The 24,079-nt window shown below is 31.1% G+C and overlaps 1 protein-coding gene and 1 long non-coding RNA gene across 3 annotated transcripts; both read right to left on the reverse strand.

Annotated features, from left to right (window-relative positions):
- Positions 1 to 285: 285 nt before the first annotated feature.
- On the reverse strand, positions 286 to 10,297 carry LOC143049648 (uncharacterized). 2 transcript variants are annotated; one of them, XR_012970279.1, is made up of 3 exons: positions 10,194 to 10,297; positions 9,954 to 10,067; positions 286 to 5,097 (listed from the first exon to the last, which is right to left on the reverse strand). It is a non-coding gene; the product is annotated as an uncharacterized LOC143049648 (long non-coding RNA). The 2 variants fall into 2 exon arrangements; XR_012970280.1 differs by lacking the exons at positions 9,954 to 10,067; positions 10,194 to 10,297 and adding exons at positions 8,325 to 8,438; positions 8,868 to 8,984.
- Positions 10,298 to 10,951: 654 nt separating this feature from the next.
- On the reverse strand, positions 10,952 to 23,560 carry LOC143048827 (uncharacterized). The gene is made up of 10 exons (XM_076222697.1): positions 23,553 to 23,560; positions 23,162 to 23,313; positions 17,469 to 17,582; positions 16,732 to 16,845; positions 13,122 to 13,235; positions 12,581 to 12,694; positions 12,341 to 12,454; positions 11,943 to 12,056; positions 11,280 to 11,393; positions 10,952 to 11,004 (listed from the first exon to the last, which is right to left on the reverse strand). Exons 1-10 carry the CDS (start codon positions 23,558 to 23,560, stop codon positions 10,952 to 10,954), a joined length of 1,011 nt encoding a protein of 336 aa, XP_076078812.1.
- Between the last annotated feature and the right edge of the window lie 519 nt (positions 23,561 to 24,079).

Genomic DNA, 24,079 nt, shown 5'->3' on the forward strand with positions numbered 1-24,079 from the left:
TTTGATATGAGCGTCACTGATGAGTCTTATGTAGACGAAACGCGCGTCTGGCGTACTAAATTATAATCCTGGTACCTTTGATAACTATTAATATATTACTTTTCATTTCACTTGCTTTATTACATTGTTTTGAATTCAACACCACCCAATAAAGTTTCACAATGGGTACACGAAATATGCATGTCATTTAAAGTTCATATATCTTTCCAACACGGTCAGCATGTTTTCCATTGACGAGAGCAGCAATCAGGGTAAATAATAACTAACGAATATCAGTAAGCAAAATTTATTATAATTACAAACAAAATCCATCCATATTTATAATTTTGTTATTTTTGTTATTTTTTTTGAGAGTTTTTTTTCAGTAGTCAGGCTTTTATAATCCCTGTACATCACCACCTGACTATGATTTTAAGGGGTTTGGTATATAAAACAAAAAAAAATGAATAATTGATTAATAATAACAAAGAGTAAATAAATGTACAATGTAGACAAAAAAAAAGGAAAAAAAATATAGAGCAATTGCTTTTTTATATACAAATTTATAAAAAATCTTCCCATAGAGGTGTAATACCATCAAATCATAGTACGTCACATCTGGTTGCATACGGAAAGGGGTAGACAAAATACTCCCTTGAATTTGAGAGCTGTATGAAATTAATCCTGCATTTCATTGCAGTAAAAAAAATTCTGAGTCCTAAACATATATCTTGGGTGGTTCAGTTTTTTTTTCGGTGTTTCAATAAAATAGTTTGAAAAATTTAAGTTACATGGTCACTAAAGCTTGTAAACATGAAAGGAAGGGTAGACATTTGATTGATGTACTACAAGTGCTGATTTTCATCTTATACTGAACTACTTTAGAAACGCAACACTCATTTTGTTGATTTATTTTTACCAAATCTTGTTTGATTCTCTCACAACTACTTGTAATGCTTATCATGCTTCTTTCTCCTTACAAAAAATCAAATTCTGACGTACCTGTGTTTATTGAACATACCGAATTTTTGAAGTCGCACGAATTTCTTAAAGCGAAATTTTGGACCCATGAAAGATTGTTTCAGGTTTTTTTGCTTTGTGAAACAGTTCTTTCAATCCTTTGTCTCCCTTAAATCAGTTAAAAAATGTTGCATCTCTATTTTGCCAAGACTGAGAAATAAAAAACTGAATTAGCCCTTAAAAATACTGCAAACATGAAAGCATAAACGTGCTGCAACCATACTGTATGACTTCAGAAACTCGTCTTACTGTCCTTCCAACATCGATACAAGTAGATAAGATTTGTTGCTGGCCATCAATGAACAGCTCAACGTGTAGTGACAATGAAACGTCAACAGAATTTGATTATGCAACGTCATTTGCCAGGCATAATTACGGCCGCAACGTCAACTGCTAATCAAATTGCCGAGTGCCATTGATTACAGATGCATGCCATAAATGTTTCACATCAACTGAATTGCCAAAGAATCGACTGAAGGAAAACCTTTAAAGCCCTAAAGTTCCAACCGTATAATTGCTAAAACCAAATAACGGGTTGAAAAAATGCAAAATCAGAAGGTGTAAAACAGAACCCAAAACATGTCAGACAGAATTTGTTGACCTTTCTGACAATCATTTTGGCGTTTGTAACAGGCAGTCATCGCATTTAACGGTGACAAATTCATTCAAAAATAACACAAAAATAATCTAGTGTTGCGTTTCTAAAGTCGGTCAGTATATATACAATGAAATGTTATGTGAAATCTTATCTGTAGTACTGGACAGGATAAAACGTTACTGATACCCAGTAGTTCTTTATTTGAAACAAAGATAGATTCTGCTAATTTTTTAAAAATTGAAAATTTAACATAGACTAAAAGGGAAAAATAATGGTAGTATTACACCTCGATATTATGTACGTACAGAATGTATCAATCGAAAATTGAACGCAAATATAGAACAATATACAAATACACTACTAGATGCATTTTACAACACAATATAAAAGGAGTCGTTAACGGTAATGACAGGACTCTAAACAGGATAGAGCATTTTCATTGACAAACAAAGTTAGTATACACTCTAGACATAAATAAACATATCTGTTAAAAGCAACTAACAGCAGTTTGTGTTACAAAATTGAATGTTCTATACAACAACTAACCCCACATGTCTGCTATTCTGACAACAAAGGAATAATAATAATGCTTGCCACTAATACAGCAATAACTGTTGATCCTCATTGATATATGATTTCTTGTCGACATCAGGATTGGTTCGTGTTTCTTAATCCTAAGTTTTCTATGTGGTGGACTGATGTTTAAGTAAAAACAAATCCGGGTGAAAAACTAAAAACATAGAAAACACATCAACTATAAGAGGAAAACAATGGAACAACAGAAACACTAAATTACAACAAATGCAAACACTGACATCCAAAGAAACGAGCTGTCTGATAACAACTGTCATATTCATAACTTGGTACAGGACAATCTAAGAAAAATGATTGGTTTAAACTCGGTTTTATGGCTAGCCAAACCTCACGCTTATATAGCAATGTTAAAAAAACGTTAACACGTACAGTTGTCATATCGCAAATTTTGGTATTTAGTTGCAGCTTTGCCATCATCAATTAATAGAAATGCTGAATTATATTTAAAAACGCATTACATACTTTTTGCCTTATCATTTATACTATTAAACAGAACAAACAAAAATCAATGTGTGATAAACTTCCATACAATACATATCTGACCATGATTACATAAATACACACTAGATTGTTTATATACAGCTGTATGCAATTATTTAAAAAACTTATAAAAATTCAAATTAATTGACATTCTGATAGATATTAGAAGATGTGGCATGAGTGCCAATGAGACAAGTCACAATCTGTAAAAGCAAACTATTATAGATCAAAATACGGTCTTCAACATAGAGCCTTTTCTCACACCGAACAGCAAGCTATAAAGGGCCCCCAAAATGACTAGTGTAAAACCATTCAAAACGGGAAAACCATCGGTCTAATCTATATAAAAAAACGAAAAACGAGAAACACTTATGAACCACATCAACAAACGACAACTACTGAACATCCGGTTCCTGACTTAAGACAGGTGCAAACAAATGCAGCGGGTTTAAATGTTTTAATAGGTTACAAGCTTCACACTTATCTAAAACAATAGTGTAACATCACAAGATAGAAAGACACAATATAAAATATCAATTGAAATGGCTTAACTCATTATAAAGACATATAAACACATTTGAACATAAATAAAAATGATCTATGACACAATGCAAATACAAAAAAATAATAAAATAAAATGTTAAACCATTTCAGAAAGAAAACCTTTAACCTTGAACAAAATGACACCAAAGAGAATAATTTCGACAGGTAAATGAAAATAATTTTGTTGTAAGGTATACTGTATAAATGGAGAACAATAATAATAAAAATAAATAATTTTGTTGTTCATGGTACGAGAACAGAAGTGAACATTTATAGTCATAGCAAACACTTATCAAAGCTGGTATAGATTAAAAATAAAGAGACGAGATATAATCTAAATAAGTAAACATTAAATAACAAAAAAACATTACAAATTGTACTAACAGGCCATAATTAACATAACAAATGGACAGGAGAATATTGAATGACATGAAGTGCATTTTTATGTTTTGATCTTTTTACGTTCTACTTTAATCGACCAGTTTCGATTTCTGTTTTCTAGATTAACACAATAAAAGTTATGATATGCATCAGAAGCTAGTTGCTTGATTAAACTTCATGAAAAATGACCAAAGCCAAAAAAGGTGACAATAAAGGGATTATTTGTGGGCCAAAAACACAGTTATTATTTCGTAGTGCATTTCGTTTAGACAAAAAAACGCCATTAAAAAAATCATACGTGCTCTATCCTAAAAAGATTTTTTTACAGTGTAATCTACTACTTTATGGACAAATTATATCAACATTGTCGAACAGTCTATCGTTTCTAACTCAAAATATGAACAATTCTTTGTTAAGGGGGTTTGTAATTCAGTTTGACAGCTTCAGGCATACCTATTTTTGACCTTTTCAAACTGGACCAAAACGCTTTTTTACGCAAAAATGTATCCTCCAATTTCTTTAGACAAGTAAGTTCACCCCCCTACTTACTATGTTTTTTACATAAAATATAAATAAATAAATTTGGAAGGTATGTGAAAAAAAATTTGCAAGTTATACACTGTCCACATTAAGGACTCTATTAGTAGACAACGGAAATCAAAGGACGATAACTATGTTCCCGGAACAACTGTACCTGATCACTTTGAGCTCTATGATGAGAAAGGACCTAAAATTAATATCTACATTCATCTAAGGACAACTTCACTAGGTGGAGTTTGAACCATACATCTTAATTATTCCGAAATTTATCAAAAGAGAATGACATACAATACAGCAGTACCTAAGCATTGTCTTATGAGGCGAAGGACACAGGGGACTAATAGTCTCCACCAGTTGTGCCGACCAGTTGATATCGAAAATGAAAATAACACTTTGTATTTGTTTTTAGATGGGTTCATCTTTGATTTCTAATGACTGTTCACTGATGCATCTGGCATATAGATGGGATTCCTCTCGTCTATTAGATTCCAAAGGTTCATATAAATTTGTATAGGTCCTATTCTCTTCTAATGTATCACTGTTTTCATTAGACTCCTCATGAATGTTTTCTGGAAGCTGCGGTGCAGGTAGCAATGCCTGGTATGGATTTAGATAACCATCGCTTATTAATCGAATTCCATTTGATGACTCGCTTGAGTTATCATCATCAGAAAGAGCAGGTTGTTCGGATGGTGATGCGACGAAATCTGACATTTCAAGCTCGTTAATATCTGCGTATTCGTGATCACCCCCTCTTTCCGTCGAAATATGTCGGCTCATTTCAACATTACGGTTTTCCAGAGCTGCACGGTTATCTGTATTTCGGCCAATTTCTACATTTCGGGTAATGTTTGCTTTTTTACATTTCCTATGTATAACAAAGCAAACAACACCGCAAACGAGAGCAAGAAAAAAGCCAGATCCACACGAAATAACAATTATAACTTCTGTATTTATTATACCTACAAAGGAATAAAAACATATTATTAAACAATTTGATTGTAATCTGTATTTTACTTTGTTATTTTCGATTTAATATTTATGGCGACAAAAGTTTGGAATCATCCCATGAAGGGCCATGTCCACTATCCAATGGAATCTTTAACTGGATATCAGTATGCTTACTATTGATTACTAAATCTTTGATTATTGTTCTGCATATATGAATAACGTCCAGCAAGTGTTTTCTTATCATTCAATATCCAGACATTACCGTTAACATTCCTCAGATTAGCAAAGCAGTAATGATCTAGTGTATAATGTATAATAAATCGTTAGACGATAAGGCATTTGACAAATATAACAGTAAAATGATCAATTTATTATTAATAGCGGGTAAAAATCGTATTCACTTGAATGAAAGTCTGAGCAAAAAGACATATCTAAATTCAAAAAGATTAGGACAATAAGTAATTGATACCGCACAGGAATGTATAAAAAAATGCGCTCTATATAAGGACACAATTTTTCACAAAAAATAATAACTTGGAAACAAGTTAATATCACGTTAAGGTAGAATTTCTGGCGTGTTTAAACTTGTTGTTTCCAAGTTATTATTTTTTGTGAAAAATTGTAAAAAACATGTACAGTACATATCTTATTAATTTCTAACTATATAAATATTTAATAAATATTTCAAAATATACTGTATACTTTAGAAGATAAATGATTTGATATATCATGTTATCTTATCATATCTATATAGGCAACAGTAGTAAACCGCTGTCCGAAATTCATAAATCGATTGAGAAAAAAAAACCAAATCCGGGTTACAAACTAAAACTGAGGGAACCACTATATACGATATATTATCTCGCCAATAAAATAACTTGTTTTATCTACAAGATATCTTATTTTGTCTATAATATATCTTATTTTATTAATACGATATCCTGTTTTATCTATAAGAAGTCCTGTTTTTTCTAAAAGATATCCTATTTTATCTAAATGATATCTTAGTATATTCATAAGATATCTTAGTATATCCATAAGATAAGATATTAGTTTATTAGATGTCGTCTTTTATCACGAGTTGGTTCACCGTTATGGACTATCCGTTTCACAGATGATAGGGGATATGTTCGAAATGTCGGAACTACAATCCCGTTCCCTTTTTCCAAATGTGACATACCGAATAAGAATTATTACCGGGTGTGTACTAACATGAGCAACTAGACGAGTGCCACATGTGGAGCAGGATCTGCTAGCCCTTTTGGAGCACCTGGGATCACCACAGTTTATAGGGGGTTTCGTGTTGCTCAGTCTTTAGGGTTTTTTTGCTGTGTTTTGTGTACTGTTGTTTGTTTTGTTTCTTTTTTAATTATGGCGTTGTCAATTTATTTTCGACTTACGAGTTTGAATGTCCCTTTGGTATATTTTGCCTATCTTTCATTTATAAGAAATATCATTGGTTTAACAGATACCTTACATGTTTTGTGAGATTCCAACCCTCCCCTATACCTCTAGCCAATGAAAAATAAACACACACACACAACAATAAGCACAGTAAAACTCAGTTTAAAGAAGTCCGAGTCCGATGTCAGAATAAGTAACAAAAGAAACTAAGCAAAAGGACGAAGACACATAAATTAACAAAGGACTACTAGCAGTTAATTACATGCCAGATTCAGACCACATTAAACTGATTTAAAGATTATGTTTTCATCATATAAGAATCAAGCAAATCTCTCCCGTTAGGGGTTTAGTATCATACCATCATAAAATATATGAGAAGAACATAACCCGTATCATGCCAACAACTGGTTTTAGAATAAATTTGTTTATTTCCAATGTAATGACCCTATGAGTGAATCAATATTTATTAACAAATATGCAATCTTTGATGCATTTTTGCGCCTGACCAAAGCCCGGAGCCTCTGGCCTTTGTTATGTTTTTTTTAAATTTTAGTTCAATCATATGTTTTGGAGTTTAGTGTGACCTCCATTTTGATTAAACTAGTACACATTATTGTTAAGGGACCAGCTGAAACCCACCTTCTGGAAGCAAGATTTTCTCGATGCGATGCAGACCCATTGGTTGCCCTCAGTGGTTTCCTGTTATTTGGTTGGGTTGTTGTCTCTTTGACACATTCCCCATTTCAATTCTCAATTTTATCTTTTTCAGTTTATAAGATACCTTATTTAGTGTGTATATACATACATGTATATATTGTATTGCTATGAGTTACAATTTATGACAAAAATCAGCAAAGACCCATCGAAACAACATCTGATACACACATTTAATAATACTTTTAGATATTTGGATGATATTTTAGCTCTCAGCAATGACGACTTCCGTATGTATTATAAAGAAATTTATCCTGTTGATCTTACTTTAAATAAGGCTAATACAAACAATGACTACTGCCTTTTCTTCGATCTTGATATATATATCATTAACGGAAAGCTTAATACTAAAATTTATGATAAAAGAGATGATTTCTCATTTCCTATCGTTAATTATCCATTTTTAGATGGCGACGTTCCCTTGTCACCATCTTACGGTGTTTACATATCTCAACGTGTACGATTTGCTCGTGTATGTAACAATGTTTAAGATTTTAACGAGAGAAATTTATGTATTACTGAAAAATTATTACATCAGGGTTTTCGATATCACAAACTAGTCAAAACATTTACTAAATTTTATCATCATTCGTAAATATAGCTCAACATGCAGACTTCTTATACGTTCACGTGTTTCCCATCCAATATTTTATGGAAATATTCTTTATAAAGCACAAAAATGTCAGTATTCACCTCAGAAGCTAACAAAACCTTTAAATAGACTAATGAAGAAGGGATATAGTTACGATACTGTTGTCAGGTCATTAAAGATTGCATATTTTGGCGTTAATATTGATTCACTTTTAGGGTCTTTGCATCGGAACTAAACACATTTATTATTAATAAACCAGTTGTTGGCATGACACGGGTTATGTTCTTCTCATATATGTTATGATAGTATGATACTAATCCACTCACGGGGAGGATTGTGCCTGATATTCATATGATGAAGACATAATTTTTAATCAGTTTAATTGAGGTCCGGAGCTGGCATGGCAGTTAACAGCTAGTAGTCTGATGTTATTTATGTATTATTGTCATTTTGTTTATTTTATTTTGTTACATCACTAAAAGTCAAATATTGACATGAAGACATTTTGAACTTAATTTGACATCATACCTATTTCACAGTTCTTTCCCTTGTAACCTGGGGGACACGTGCATCTGTAATCGTTCACTTTATCATTACATGTAGCGCCGTGCTTGCATGGATTTGGCAGACATTCATCTATATCTGAAATTAGTATTCCACGTGAACAAACTATCAGAAATCACAGTTTATAATAATTCAACAAAGCCAAATACTTATTGTTTTTAACTATTTTTAAAACAAGACACGTCTTAAATTCTTGAATACTTAAAATCGACCTATACGTCATTTAACAAAAAAACTTTTCACCGAGCAATCATCTGAGAGGCATAATCTTGCACAATACTAGTATATCAAGGGAGTTTGAAGTTTCATTAGTAGTCAATTGATATACAATTTTAAAAATCGTTTAAACTTTTGCATATGGTAAAAAAATGAATTCCAATTATAGGTTTTATTGTCCACCAAGTCTATTTTCTTTTGTATTTCATTCTTTTTCAAAGAAAACCAATTTCAAAGACTAAAAGTAAAATATTGACATTAAGACATTTTGAACTTAATTTGACATCATACCTATTTCACAGTTCTTTCCTTTGTAACCTGGGGGACACGTGCAGCTGTAATCATTCACTTTATCATTACATGTAGCGCCGTGCTTACATGTATTTGGCAGACATTCATTTATATCTGAAATATATATACCACATGTCTAAAAGTTAAAAATATAAAGTTTAAAACTATACAACAAAGTTAAACGCTTATTTGTGATCAAACTTTGAAAAAAATAATGCTTGTTCCTATTCTGGAATCTTTCACAATCGACCTGTTCGTCATATCAAAGACACTCATGACAGAAATATCAGTCGGGAGGTATGATATTGCACAATATTTTAAAGGAGTTTGGAATTCCAATAGTTGTCAATTGATCTGCAGTTTAGAAAATTACAGTTTTAGTTGAACAAAAAAACGCATTCATGAATTTATAAATAATATACTTCATTGCATAATCATGACAATGAGGCAATTTATGTAAAATCTTAAAGCTAATGTGAGAGCTCTAGCTGCACCCTGGGTTATTTTCACATGACTCAAGTTGAACATAATGTAACAAAAATCCTGTATTGTGATGTATAAAGTCAGAACAATTTAAAAGAAAATACAAAAAGGCAAGGTATAAATTTATGTACGTAATGAAAGTTCTCATAATTAGTCATAGTGGATATACATACGATACCAATACATTATTGTTTACTTGCACTAGTACGTTCAAACGTTATAATGCAAATAAATGCGTTAAATTGGGGAACCTTTTTTCAAAGACCACATGTATTAAGAGACCACTGTTGCCTTCTCCCTTGAGTAGTCTCTTAATACAAGTTTGACTGAATATTTTAAATATTAATGTTTTAAACATATAAAGCTGAGTACTGGTTCGTAGTCTATTTGACAGAATTAATCTCAATTTTACTAATGAGTGACGACCGAATTTTTTATTCATTATAGTTCGTTAAAAAACTTTATGTTTTTTTTTCTGAATAACGGATTATGTACCAGTGATTTTTCTGTTATAGAAACATACTATTAATTGCAAGATTATTGCTTATGTAAGACACATGATATACCAATTGTTAGAAAAGCCAATCTTGATAATGATATTACCTATTTCACAGTTCTTCCCTTCGTAACCTGGTTTACAGACACACTTGTAACCATTCACTTCATTCATACATGATGCTCCGTGTTTACAAGGGTTTGGTTTACATTCGTTGATATCTGTAATGAACGGATAATATTTGTCTAAGTTAATGTAATGATAATTATTTCCGAAGAAAACAGTTTTCCAAGACTAAAAGTCAAATATTGACATGAAGACATTTTGAGTTTAATCTGACATCATACCTATTTCACAGTTCTTTCCCTTGTAACCTGGGGGACACGTGCAGCTGTAATCATTCACTTTATCATTACATGTAGCGCCGAGCTTGCATGGATTTGGCAGACAATCATTTATATCTGAAATATATATACCACATGTCTAAAAGTTAAAAAAATACAGTTTATAACTATACAAAAAAGTTAAACGCTTATTTGTGATCAAACTTTGAAAAAAAAATAATGCTGGTTCCTATTCTGGAATCTTTCACAATCGACCTGTTCGTCATATCAAAGACACTCATGACAGAAATATCAGTCGGGAGGTATGATATTGCACAATATTTTAAAGGAGTTTTGAGTTCCAATAGTTGTCAATTGATCTGCAGTTTAGAAAATTACAGTTTTAGTTGAACAAAAAAACGCATTCATGAATTTATAAATAATATACTTCATTGCATAATCATGACAATGAGGCAATTTATGTAAAATCTTAAAGCTTATGTGAGAGCTCTAGCTGCACCCTGGGTTATTTTCACATGACTCAAGTTGAACATAATGTAACAAAAATCCTGTATTTTGATGTATAAAGTCAGAACAATTTAAAAGAAAATACAAAAAGGCAAGGAATAAATTTAATTACATAATGAAAGTTCTCATAATTAGTCATAGTGGATATACATACGATACCAATACATTATTGTTTACTTGCACTAGTACGTTCAAACGTTATAATGCAAATAAATGCGTTAAATTGGGGAACCTTTTTTCAAATACCACATGTATTAAGAGACCACTTTTGCTTTCTCCCTTGAGTAGTCTCTTAATACAGGTTTGACTGAATATTTTAAATATTATTGTTTTAAACATATAAAGCTAAGTACTGGTTCGTAGTCTATTTGACAGAATTGATCTCAATTTTACTAATGAGTGACGACCGAATTTTTTATTCATTTTAGTTCGTTAAAAATCTTTATGTTTTTTCTCTGAATAACGGATTATGTACCAGTGATTTTTCTGTTATAGATATTACTATTAATTGCAAGATTGTTGATGATCAAATGCACATGATATACCGATTGTTGGAAAAGCCAATCTTGATAATAATATTACCTATTTCACAGTTCTTTCCTTCGTAACCCGGTTTACAGACACACTTGTAACCATTCACGTCATTCAAACATGATGCTCCGTGTTGACAAGGGTTTGATTTACATTCGTTGATATCTGTAATGAAAAGAGAATATTTGTCTTAGTAAATGTATTGATGTTTTTCATGATAAATAATTATAGATATCAGCTTAAAAAATTGTAAGTCAGACGTTTGTTTCGTCAATAAAAAAAGACTGATAATTGACAACAGAATTTTGTATTCATTATGGTTTGTTAAAAAACTTTTTTTTCTCTGAATGACGGATAATGTGCCAGTCAATTTTCTGTCATAGATACATAATGCTCCGTGTTTACAAGGGTTTGGTTTACATTCGTTGATATCTGTAATGAATTATCAATGATTTTCATAATAAATAATTATATATACCAGCTTATAAAATTGTAAGCCAAACGATCGTTAAGCCTAAAAAAAGACTGATGAGTGACGACCGAATTTTTTATTCATTATGGTTCGTTACAAAACTTAATTTTTTCTCTGAATAACGGATTATGTGCCAGTAATTTTTCTGTTATAGAAACATACTATTAATTGAAAGATTGTTGCTTATCTAATACACATGATATACCAATTGTTAGAAAAGTCAATCTTGATAATAATATTACCTATTTCACAGTTCTTTCCTTCGTAACCTGGTTCGCAGACACACCTGTAACCATTCACTTCATTCATACATGATGCTCCGTGTTTACAAGGGTTTGGTTTACATTCGTTGATATCTGTAATGAATTATTAATGTTTTTCATAATAAATAATTATAGATAACAGCCTATAAAATTGTAAGCCAAACGATCGTTTTACCTAAATAAAGACTAATGATTGACGACCGAATTTGTTATTCATTATGGTTCGTTTAAAAAAACGTTTTTTTTCTTCTGAATAACGGATTATGTACCAGTGATTTTTCTATTATAGTAACATACTATTAATTGAAAGATTGTTGCTTATCTAATACACATGATATACCGATTGTTAGAAAAGTCAATCTTGATAATAATATTACCTGTTTCACAGTTCTTTCCTTCGTAACCTGGTTTACAGACACACTTGTAACCATTCACTTCATTCATACATGATGCTCCGTGTTTACAAGGGTTTGGTTTACATTCGTTGATATCTGTAATAAACGGATAATATTTGTTTAAGTTAATGTAATAATAATTATTTTCGAAGAAAACAGTTTTCCAAGACTAAAAGTAAAATATTGACATTAAGACATTTTGAGTTTAATCTGACATCATACCTATTTCACAGTTCTTCCCCTTGTAACCTGAGGGACACGTGCAGCTGTAATCATTCACTTTATCATTACATGTAGCGCCGTGCTTGCATGGATTTGACAGACATTCATCTATATCTGAAATTAGTATTCCACGTGAACAAACTATCAGAAATCACAGTTTATAATAATTCAACAAAGCCAAATACTTATTGTTTTTAACTATTTTTAAAACAAGGCACGTCTTAAATTCTTGAATACTTAAAATCGACCTGTACGTCATTCAAAAAAAACTTTTTACCGAGCAATCATCTGAGAGGCATAATCTTGCACAATACTAGTATATCAAGGGAGTTTGAAGTTTCATTAGTAGTCAATTGATATACAATTTTAAAAATCGTTTAAACTTTTGCACATGGTAATAAAATGAATTCCAAATATAGGTTTTATTGTCCACCAAGTCTATTTTCTTTTGTATTTCATTCTTTTTCGAAGAAAACCAATTTCAAAGACTAAAAGTAAAATATTTACATTGAGACATTTTGAGTTTAATTTGACACCATACCTATTTCACAGTTCTTTCCCTTGTAACCTGGGGGACACGTGCAGCTGTAATCGTTCACTTTATCATTACATGTAGCGCCGTGCTGGCATGGATTTGGCAGACATTCATTTATATCTGAAATATATATACCACATGTCTAAAAGTTCAAAAAATACAGTTTATAACTATACAACAAAGTTAAACGCTTATTTGTGATCAAACTTTGAAAAAAAAATAATGCTTGTTCCTATTCTGGAATCTTTCACAATCGACCTGTTCGTCATATCAAAAACACTCGGACAGAAATATCAGTCGGGAGGTATGATATTGCACAATATTTTAAAGGAGTTTGGAGTTCCAATAGTTGTCAATTGATCTGCAGTTTAGAAAATTACAGTTTTAGTTGAACAAAAAAACGCATTCATGAATTCATAAATAATATACTTCATTGCATAATCATGACAATGAGGCAATTTATGTAAAATCTTAAAGCTTATGTGAGAGCTCTAGCTGCACCCTGGGTTATTTTCACATGACTCAAGTTGAACATAATGTAACAAAAATCCTGTATTGTGATGTATAAAGTCAGAACAATTTAAAAGAAAATACAAAAAGGCAAGGAATAAATTTAATTACATAATGAAAGTTCTCATAATTAGTCATAGTGGATATACATACGATACCAATACATTATTGTTTACTTGCACTAGTACGTTTAAACGTTATAATGCAAATAAATGCGTTAAATTGGGGAACCTTTTTTCAAAGACCACATGTATTAAGAGACCACTTTTGCCTTCTCCCTTGAGTAGTCTAGTAATACAGGTTTGACTGAATATTTTAAATATTATTGTTTTAAACATATAAAGCTGAGTACTGGTTCGTAGTCTATTTGACAGAATTAATCTGAATTTTACTAATGAGTGACGACCGAATTTTTTATTCATTATAGTTCGTTAAAAAACTTTATGTTTTTTCTCTGAATAACGGATTATGTACCAGTGATTTTTCTGTTATAGAAAATACTATTAATTGCAAGATTGTTGATGATCAAATGCACATGATATACCAATTGTTAGAAAAGTCAATCTTGATAATGATATTACCTATTTCACAGTTCTTCCCTTCGTAACCTGGTTCGCAGACACACTTGTAACCATTCACGTCATTCACACATGATGCTCCGTGTTTACAAGGGTTTGATTTACATTCGTTGATATCTGTAATGAATTATTAATGTTTTTCATAATAAATAATTATAGATAACAGCCTATAAAATTGTAAGCCAAACGATCGTTTTACCTAAATAAAGACTGATGAGTGACGACCGAATTTGTTATTCATTATGGTTCGTTTAAAAAAACGTTTTTTTTTTCTGAATTACGGATTATGTACCAGTAATTTTTCTATTATAGTAACATACTATTAATTGAAAGATTGTTGCTTATCTAATACACATGATATACCGATTGTTAGAAAAGTCAATCGTGATAATAATATTACCTATTTCACAGTTCTTCCCTTCGTAACCTGGTTTACAGACACACGTGTAACCATTCACGTCATTCACACATGATGCTCCGTGTTTACAAGGGTTTGGTTTACATTCGTTGATATCTGTAATAAACGGATAATATTTGTTTAAGTTAATGTAATAATAATTATTTTCGAAGAAAACAGTTTTCCAAGACTAAAAGTCAAATATTGACATGAAGACATTTTAAGTTTAATCTGACATCATACCTATTTCACAGTTCTTTCCCTTGTAACCTGGGGGACACGTGCATCTGTAATCGTTCACTTTATCATTACATGTAGCGCCGTGCTTGCATGGATTTGGCAGACATTCATCTATATCTGAAATTAGTATTCCACGTGAACAAACTATCAGAAATCACAGTTTATAATAATTCAACAAAGCCAAATACTTATTGTTTTTAACTATTTTTAAAACAAGACACGTCTTAAATTCTTGAATACTTAAAATCGACCTATACGTCATTTAACAAAAAAACTTTTCACCGAGCAATCATCTGAGAGGCATAATCTTGCACAATACTAGTATATCAAGGGAGTTTGAAGTTTCATTAGTAGTCAATTGATATACAATTTTAAAAATCGTTTAAACTTTTGCACATGGTAAAAAAATGAATTCCAATTATAGGTTTTATTGTCCACCAAGTCTATTTTCTTTTGTATTTCATTCTTTTTCAAAGAAAACCAATTTCCAAGACTAAAAGTAAAATATTGACATTAAGACATTTTGAGTTTAATTTGACATCATACCTATTTCACAGTTCTTTCCTTTGTAACCTGGGGCACACGTGCAGCTGTAATCGTTCACTTTATCATTACATGTAGCGCCGTGCTTGCATGGATTTGGCAGACAATCATTTATATCTGAAATATATATACCACATGTCTAAAAGTAAAAAAAAATACAGTTTATAACTATACAACAAAGTTAAACGCTTATTTTGTGATTAAACTTTGAAAAAAAATAATGCTTGTTCCTCTTCTGGAATCTTTAACAATCGACCTGTTCGTCATATCAAAGACACTCATAACAGAATATCAGTCGGGAGGTATGATATTGCACAATATTTTAAAGGAGTTTGGAGTTCCAATAGTTGTCAATTGATCTGCAGTTTAGAAAATTACAGTTTTAGTTGAACAAAAAAACGCATTCATGAATTTATAAATAATATACTTCATTGCATAATCATGACAATGAGGCAATTTATGTAAAATCTTAAAGATTATGTGAGAGCTCTAGCTGCACCCTGGGTTATTTTCACATGACTCAAGTTGAACATAATGTAACAAAAATCCTGTATTGTGATGTATAAAGTCAGAACAATTTAAAAGAAAATACAAAAAGGCAAGGAATAAATTTAATTACATAATGAAAGTTCTCATAATTAGTCATAGTGGATATACATACGATACCAATACATTATTGTTTACTTGCACTAGTACGTTCAAACGTTATAATGCAAATAAATGCGTTAAATTGGGGAACCTTTTTTCAAATACCACATGTATTAAGAGACCACTTTTGCCTTCTCCCTTGAGTAGTCTCTTAATACAGGTTTAACTGAATATTTTAAATATTATTGTTTTAAACATATAAAGCTGAGTACTGGTTCGTAGTCTATTTTTCAGAACAACACAAGTTCGAAATTCTTAAATAATTAAAATCGACCTGAAGTTCATATATTGTGATTCCTGATAAAAAGGTCATCAGGAATAAAAATGTCTCACAAGATACTCAAACTTAATGAGGTTCAATAATATAACATGTACTGTCCACTAAACACAAACAAAAGTATTGAAACTTTTATAACATATTTTCAAAGAGGTCTATTTATTTCATGGTAATAATGTTTACATTTACATTATTCTTAGGAAGGTAACATATCTCCGTCTTGAACTATCCGACTAGTCTTTAAAATTTGGTTATATTGGAGGTCATTGTGGTTTTGATACACTCTAATACCATTAATTATTATAAAGATTTTTCGAATATGTCAATCTCGAATAAAAAGTATTTGTCAAAATTGAAAAATATTAACATCCCAAATGTTTAGATTATGTAGCGATTATAGCAAAACAAACACCATGCATATACCTGTATCGCAGTGCTGTCCTGTGTAACCAATTTGACAGATACACACGTAGCCATTAACTTTATCTTTACATGTGGCACCGTTCTTGCATTGATGTAGAAGACAATTATCTATATCTGAAACGAAAAGGATAACAAATCAATATCGTTTGCCTGAAGAAATAACTCTCTTTGTAAGTATAAAAGGCAAAAGCGTTTACCTTTGTCTATAAAATGTTCCTTTTGGATCCCCTTAAGTATCATCTGCTTTTTATTCATTATGTGTGTTTAGAAAAATAGATTTACTACACTTGGATAATATCTTTTCATAACGACATTTACGTTTTCATCTGACATCATACCTATTTCACAGTTCTTTCCTTTGTAACCTGGGGGATACGAGCAGCTGTAGTAATAATTCACTTTATCCTTACATGTAGCGCCTTGCTTGAATTCTCGAATACTTAAAAGCGACCTGTACGTCATTGAAAAAAAAAACATTTCACCGAGCAATCATATGAGAGGCATAATCTTGCACAATACTAGTATATCAAGGAAGTTTGAAGTTTCAATAGTAGTCAATAGATATACAATTTTAAAATTCGTTAAAACTTTTGCGCAAGATATTCCACATTCTGATTGTATTGTTCCCTTAGTTTATTTTCTTTTGTAGTTCATTATTTTTTGAAGAAAACAGATTTCAAAACCTGAAAGTAAAATATTGACCTTTTAGACATTTTGAGTTTACTCTGACATCATACCTATTTCACAGTTCTTTCCTTTGTAACCTGGGGCACACGTGCATCTGTAATCGTTCACTTTATCATTACATGTAGCGCCGTGCTTGCATGGATTTGGCAGACAATCATTTATATCTGAAACATGTATACCACATGAACAAACTATCAGAAATTACAGTTTATATATCCAACAAAGCCCCAAAAAACTTATTTGAAATCAACTTTTTTTTAAAACACAGCTTGTCTTGAATTGTCGAATACTTTAAATACACCTGTACATCATTTAAAAGAATCTTTTCATCTTCATCTGAGAGGCATAGTTTGCACAATACTAGTATATTAAGGAAGTTCAAAGTTTCAATAGTAATCAATTGATATACAATTTTAAAAATCGTTTAAACTTAAACCAGTATTTATTTGTTTACAGGCCAACTGAAGGACGCCTCCGGGTGCGAGAATTTCTCGTTGCTTTGAAGACCTGTTGGTGACCCTCTGCTGTTGTCTGCTCTTTGGTCGGGTTGTTGTCTCTTTGGCACATTCCCCATTTCCATTCTCAATTTTATATATTTATATATTTGTTTAAAATAAAAATAAAAAATGTTATTGCATTATTACATTTGATCAGACTAAAAAATTAATAAATAAGATATCGTATCACTTGAATAACATCTAATTAATGTATAAGAATATTTTTATTTATGGTTTAAATAGATATCATATTTGATTTAAAAGATACCTTACTGTTAAATATCTTATTCATTTAATTTAGCTATCTTTATTTAAAACGATATTTGATTAACTTTATAAGATATCTGATTAACTGTATAAGATATCGATTTAACTTTTTAAGATATCTGATTAACATTATATGATATCTGATTAACTTTAAAAGACATCTGAGTAATATTTTAAGATATCTGATTAACTTTTAAGATATCTGATTAACTTTATAATATATCTGATTAACTTTATACATCTGATTAACTTGATAAGATATCTTATTAACTCGGTTAGATATCTGATTAACTTGGTTAGATATATGATTAACTTTATAAGATATCCGATTAACTTTTTTATACATCTGATTAAATTGATAAGATTTCTAATAGCAGTAAAAAAATATCTTATTAACTGTACACATGTATAATATATCTCGAAAATAGAAGACATATTAAAACAGCCTGCCATATTCCGGTCTCAAATTTGTATATAACATTAAATATTCAAACGTATCGATTTCTGTTATTTAACAATTAAAGATAAATGAGGGAAATGTTAATTTGCACAGGAGTATGTAATCTGAAATTATTTTTATAAGTTGATTTAATACTACTCTTCAGATAGTCGATTTTTAACCCCGAGTCTGTCATTTTCGACAGGTTACCTATCCTTTGTTAATGCATTTCGAAACTTTCAAATAAGAGCAACTTAAAGAAATAAAAGCAAGCTTACAAACTGTCCTATTTTTGGAAAAAGTCAACTTGTTTCAAAGATTTGGCATGTATAGAAAACCTAAAACAGTAAATTATTTCCCAAAATTTCCGCAAGCTTACTCCTACTTGACCTAGTATCAGAATTTTCTACCACAATGTAGATACATTGTTTCAAAAAATCGTATACTCCGGAGTCAAAGGTTAGGTTACATGAAAATAGACTATACCCTCTCATGCTAGAAAAGTAGTTTTTAAGAATTTTATATCTTGATTTAATTACCTGCACTGATTTTTACTTAATAGACATGATTGAAAAACATGAATACATGTAAAAGAGGGACGAAAGATACCAAAGGGACAGTCAAACTCATAAATCTAAAACAAACTGACAACGCCATGGCTAGAAATGAAAAAGACAAACAGAAAAACAATAGTACACATGACACAACATAGAAAACTAAAGAATAAACAACACGAACCCCACCAAAAACTAGAGGTGATCTCAGGTGCTCCAGAAGGGTAATCAGATCTTGCTCCACATGTGGCACCCGTCGTGTTGCTTATGTGATTACAAATCCGGTAAATAGTCTAATTCGGTAGGTCACATTCATGAAAGGGAAGGGGATTGTAGTTACGACGTAAGGAACATATCCGATATCATTTGTGAAACGGTTATTCCATAACGGTCAACCAACTCGTGATGGCGTCCGTAAAATTTACAAAGGGATGATTTCAACTTCACCATTTGGAACTCTTGGTTTAATAACCTAAACCAAATAAATAAACAAAGACAACTCCATTAATGTGTAAGCAGTTAAGCCTCCCGAAAGTAGGAGCATCTCCATGTATTTTGTAAATTACATAGAAAAAAAAGACAGCAGTGTTTTTTTTTAAATTTAATAATTCAATAATCTAGTGTAAGTTTTAATTCAAAACTTTCAATGAAGAATTATCAATGACATACATAACATCTTGACTCAAAGGGTACAAGGGACCATTTCTCCTTATAGAGATATTTATATATAATAAAAGCATAGACTTTTTACAAGTATCACTCCAAACTTTGGCTTCCTGGACCCCCGTTTTTCAAAATCCTAGATTTGTATCTTATTTATTCATTTTACAATATTAATACATCCCGCAATTTACATTTTGTATTGGGATTGCTAGGAAGTTGATTCATTCTGTTTAAAAAAAAGACTACAGATGAAAGCTACACGTCAAAGATGAATTAGCAAACATGTTACCAAACATTCTAGGAAAATCAATTCATTGGAATTTTAGGTTAGCTTGATGGACAGAACATAAATGATGAAAATGCCTGACTGATGTTGATGAAATGTCATCCAATATTAGCAGGGGATTTTTTTTCATCAGGTACCCATAGCAGGGGAAATTTTTTTTTTGTTACTCACTCATCTGAAGTTGTATTTCTGAGTTGCAATACTTATTGATAAAGGTGTAGGAAATTAAATATTGATAAAAAGTCGACACACAGAACACTATATTTTCTTTATTTCCATTTAGAATGGGGGGGGGGGGGGGGGATGGATACTCATTAGGAGTTATTTTGCGTCCTGACTTGGAGTTTAATGCTTTGTATGTCATACTGTTTTAACATATGTGGTGTTCAAAGCTTATGATATTACCTGTCTTATTAGTGTGTTAAAAGGGAACAGTTCTTTTAACGCTAATCAAGGGAGATAACTCATATTAAGAAGACATTTGTATGTAATATTCATTTTTCTTTGAAATTATGGAAACTCCAGGGATTTTTTATGACAATCGATCAAGCTTTTTATCATTCGGATTGACTTTTGACATAATAATATTACAAAAAAGAAAAGGCATGTGTGGAAGAAATATATCAAAACTCAATGGAATAAATATCTTATTGATTAATCAATGAATCTGTCCAAAATAAGTTCTAGGTAATATAATGGTTTTATAACAAAATATAATTTCTCAACTCTACCACAGTATATTATCAAAATAGGAATATAATGAATAATTAAAAAAACTACTTTTTTTTCTGTATTTGCATCTTATCAAACACATGCGTGACACATGCATTTTTATAGACACAAGCGATTCACATTCACGTTTTCAACAAGATATTCATATGGAAAATTTCACGCTTACAATGATGTAAAGTTACATATATATGACGAATGCTAATAATACATATAAAACGTGTTTTCATATCGATGGGTTTCACGTGTGTATATAGCATGTGTTGCATGTGTTTCAAATACATGCGTGGCAAATGCGTATTTAGACACGTGCGATTCAAATTTGAACGCATGTGCGCCACGCATATTTTTCATACGTGGCAAAAACATGCGTGTCATGCATGTGATACACTTGTAACTCATGCGTTTCAAGGCACAAGCGTAATACATGTGTGGCATTTTTGCCATAGTAGGATAAAAGGTTTTCAAGGATCCCATATTGTTTTACATTGAATACAAATAATATGTTCAACTTTTTCTGAATATATACATTGCATTTTGAAATGGATCCTTTAACTTCCACTAGGTGTTTCAGTCTAAAACTAAGTGCACAGCTGATTTAGGTCAATTTGCATGTACTTTTTGTAAATTTTTGTACTTTTGTCTTTCGTTTTTGCTGATATGCTTTGTCTATATTCCTTTTCCTTTGATTTTGTTGATATATTTGCTTGTTTTTGTAGTGATTAAAATTATTACACAATGTTGACTGCTGTAATCTTATTTTTGACATTTGTACCTTTTATGTCTGTTTGTTTTGTTCACACAGCGTTGTCAATATAATAGAATTGTATGCGATTGTCATACAAGTGAGAGGTTAAGCTAGCTATAAAACCAGGTTTAATCCACCAATTTCTTCATAAGAAAATGTCTGTACCTGATCTGTTTGAACTTTTGATTTTGCCATTTGCGTAAGGACTTTCCGTTTAAAGTTTTCCTCGGAGTGAGGTATTTTTGTTATTTTACTTTTTGGGCAATGCTTCAGATGTATCAATATATAACAACATATGGAAAAATTTAAACAAAAATGTTATTCATTCTAATGGCATTTAAGGCAACGCTAGTTTGTTAATGTTCAAATATCCAGACAAAAAACACAAATTTGAACATTGTCAGTCAATGTCATTGCGAGTCTTCCCTTATATATAGCCCTAAATAGAACAATGTAGAATATTTAGTACCTATGTTGTGTTATTCGTATGTAGCTACCATTGACATGCACAATTACCTATTAATTGTAAGGTGGTTAAATCTCAATGAATGTCCCCCTTCAACTCCTTGCAATGAATGATGCATTGTAAGCTTTCCAATTTGAAATTCATTAAAATAACTGCGCCAAACGCGTGTGTTTTATAAGAACACATAGTATTGTTTATATTGCATACACAATACTCATGAAGATATAAATACAATTTGCAAACAGATTAAAACTAAGGACTAAAACAGAAACTTCATAAGCCAAATTTGGAAATGAAAATGCGTGGATTTATTATCTTAAAAGTCGAATAACATGTGTTACTTCCTCAAATGGTGTGTAAAAAAAATCTTTGTTTATTGATCTTAATTTCATTATGTACGTCTACCTTGACGTTGGGGCCTTTTATAGCAGAAATTAGAGAAAAGATAACAAACAGAGGTCTATATATGTCTCAGTGAAGAGCATACCACATCTTGTTATTTGCAATTGTTCTGATTGATATTTTACGCTGTTGAAAACCTGATTTTGTATTAGTAATTATTGACTTTGAAATGCTCAAAAGAACTATGAATAGTCTAAGATAAGTACTGTATGTCTGTTTGTAAGTTGTTTGTTTGTGAATTGCATCGATCAAATAAGCACAGTCATTTCTAAGTTGTTAAGCTGTTCCTTACTATGTTGACCAGTTACACCCCTGTCAAATGTTATAGGTAAGGTTCAACTGTTTCGTTTTTTTAAATCGATTGGCTGTTTACAGCTTATTATTTCTAATGGTCATGATTAATACGTAAGTTCACCTTAGCTACTTGCAGCAGTGTCCTTTGATCTGTGGTTCATGTGTTTCTCATTGTCAATCAACCCACATCTCCTCTATTTACACAAAAAAAATAATATTGTGTGACTGGTTTGTGATTGTTTGATTAACTATGTTGAAGGCAAACTCATTGATACAAACAAATTTTGTATTATTTGCCTTGGTTATATGCAAAATACTAGCTGTATGCTGCATATCTCTGTTTTTCTTCCCACGTTGTTATTGTTGTTTCTTTCAATATATATATTATATTATATTACCTTTGCAGTTGTTGAAATTATGATCAATTAACCATGTGATTTCACCTTCACACTTCGCACGGGAATTCCCGAAATTATTATTCTTTTGAAGAAAAATCTTCAATTCTCTCACATCACAAGTTGAACAGTTAAAGGGATTATTGTCTAGTCTCCTGTTTTATAAAAACAACAAAATATAATTAATTCTGCGTGGTGCAAAGAATAACTAATGTAATTATGTTTCTGATTAAAAAAACAACAAATTTACCATCCTCTTATACAATTAATACATGGTGCACAATTCTGTCGAGTATAATGGCATCCGATCACATTCAAAAGCTACAAAAAATGCTGAAACTGCTTATGGTGTCTTCACACTATATTTGCAAAAGTCAGAGAGAATATGGTTTACTTATTCATTGAAATTTGGTGATGACTTCGTGTTCGATAACTGTTTTAAATAACGGTAATTTGTTTACTCTGTGTAGTTTTTCCTCTTGATGTGTTAAATCCCAACTGATGCTTCATGTTAATATTAGTAATTGACTTTGAAGTAGTTTTCGGTTATTCAATTTTAACGAGTGTTGTATCGGGCTGTTTTCAGCTTACTATGAGATTATCAAACGGTTGAAAGTCGTACGGTAGCCTATATATTGTCATCTTTCGTTTTTGGTCTATAGATGTCATTGATAATCACACATGAACCACATCACCCTGTCTTTATTTTGAAATTAACGTAGTTATTTTAGGCAACTTGAACATTCAAATCTATTTCAAAGAATAATCATAATAGCGGTAAGCAAACTCAAAGTATAAAAAGCAGCTGATTTTAGGAAATCCTGGGATGCAATCCTGTCTAATCGATGAGAACGACCAGCATGATGATAATGCACATTCGACATTGATTCATTATGTCAAATATAGCTGCTGTTTTTCTGT

Source organism: Mytilus galloprovincialis, chromosome 10, assembly GCF_965363235.1.
Source record: "Mytilus galloprovincialis chromosome 10, xbMytGall1.hap1.1, whole genome shotgun sequence".
Classification (NCBI taxonomy): domain Eukaryota; kingdom Metazoa; phylum Mollusca; class Bivalvia; order Mytilida; family Mytilidae; genus Mytilus; species Mytilus galloprovincialis.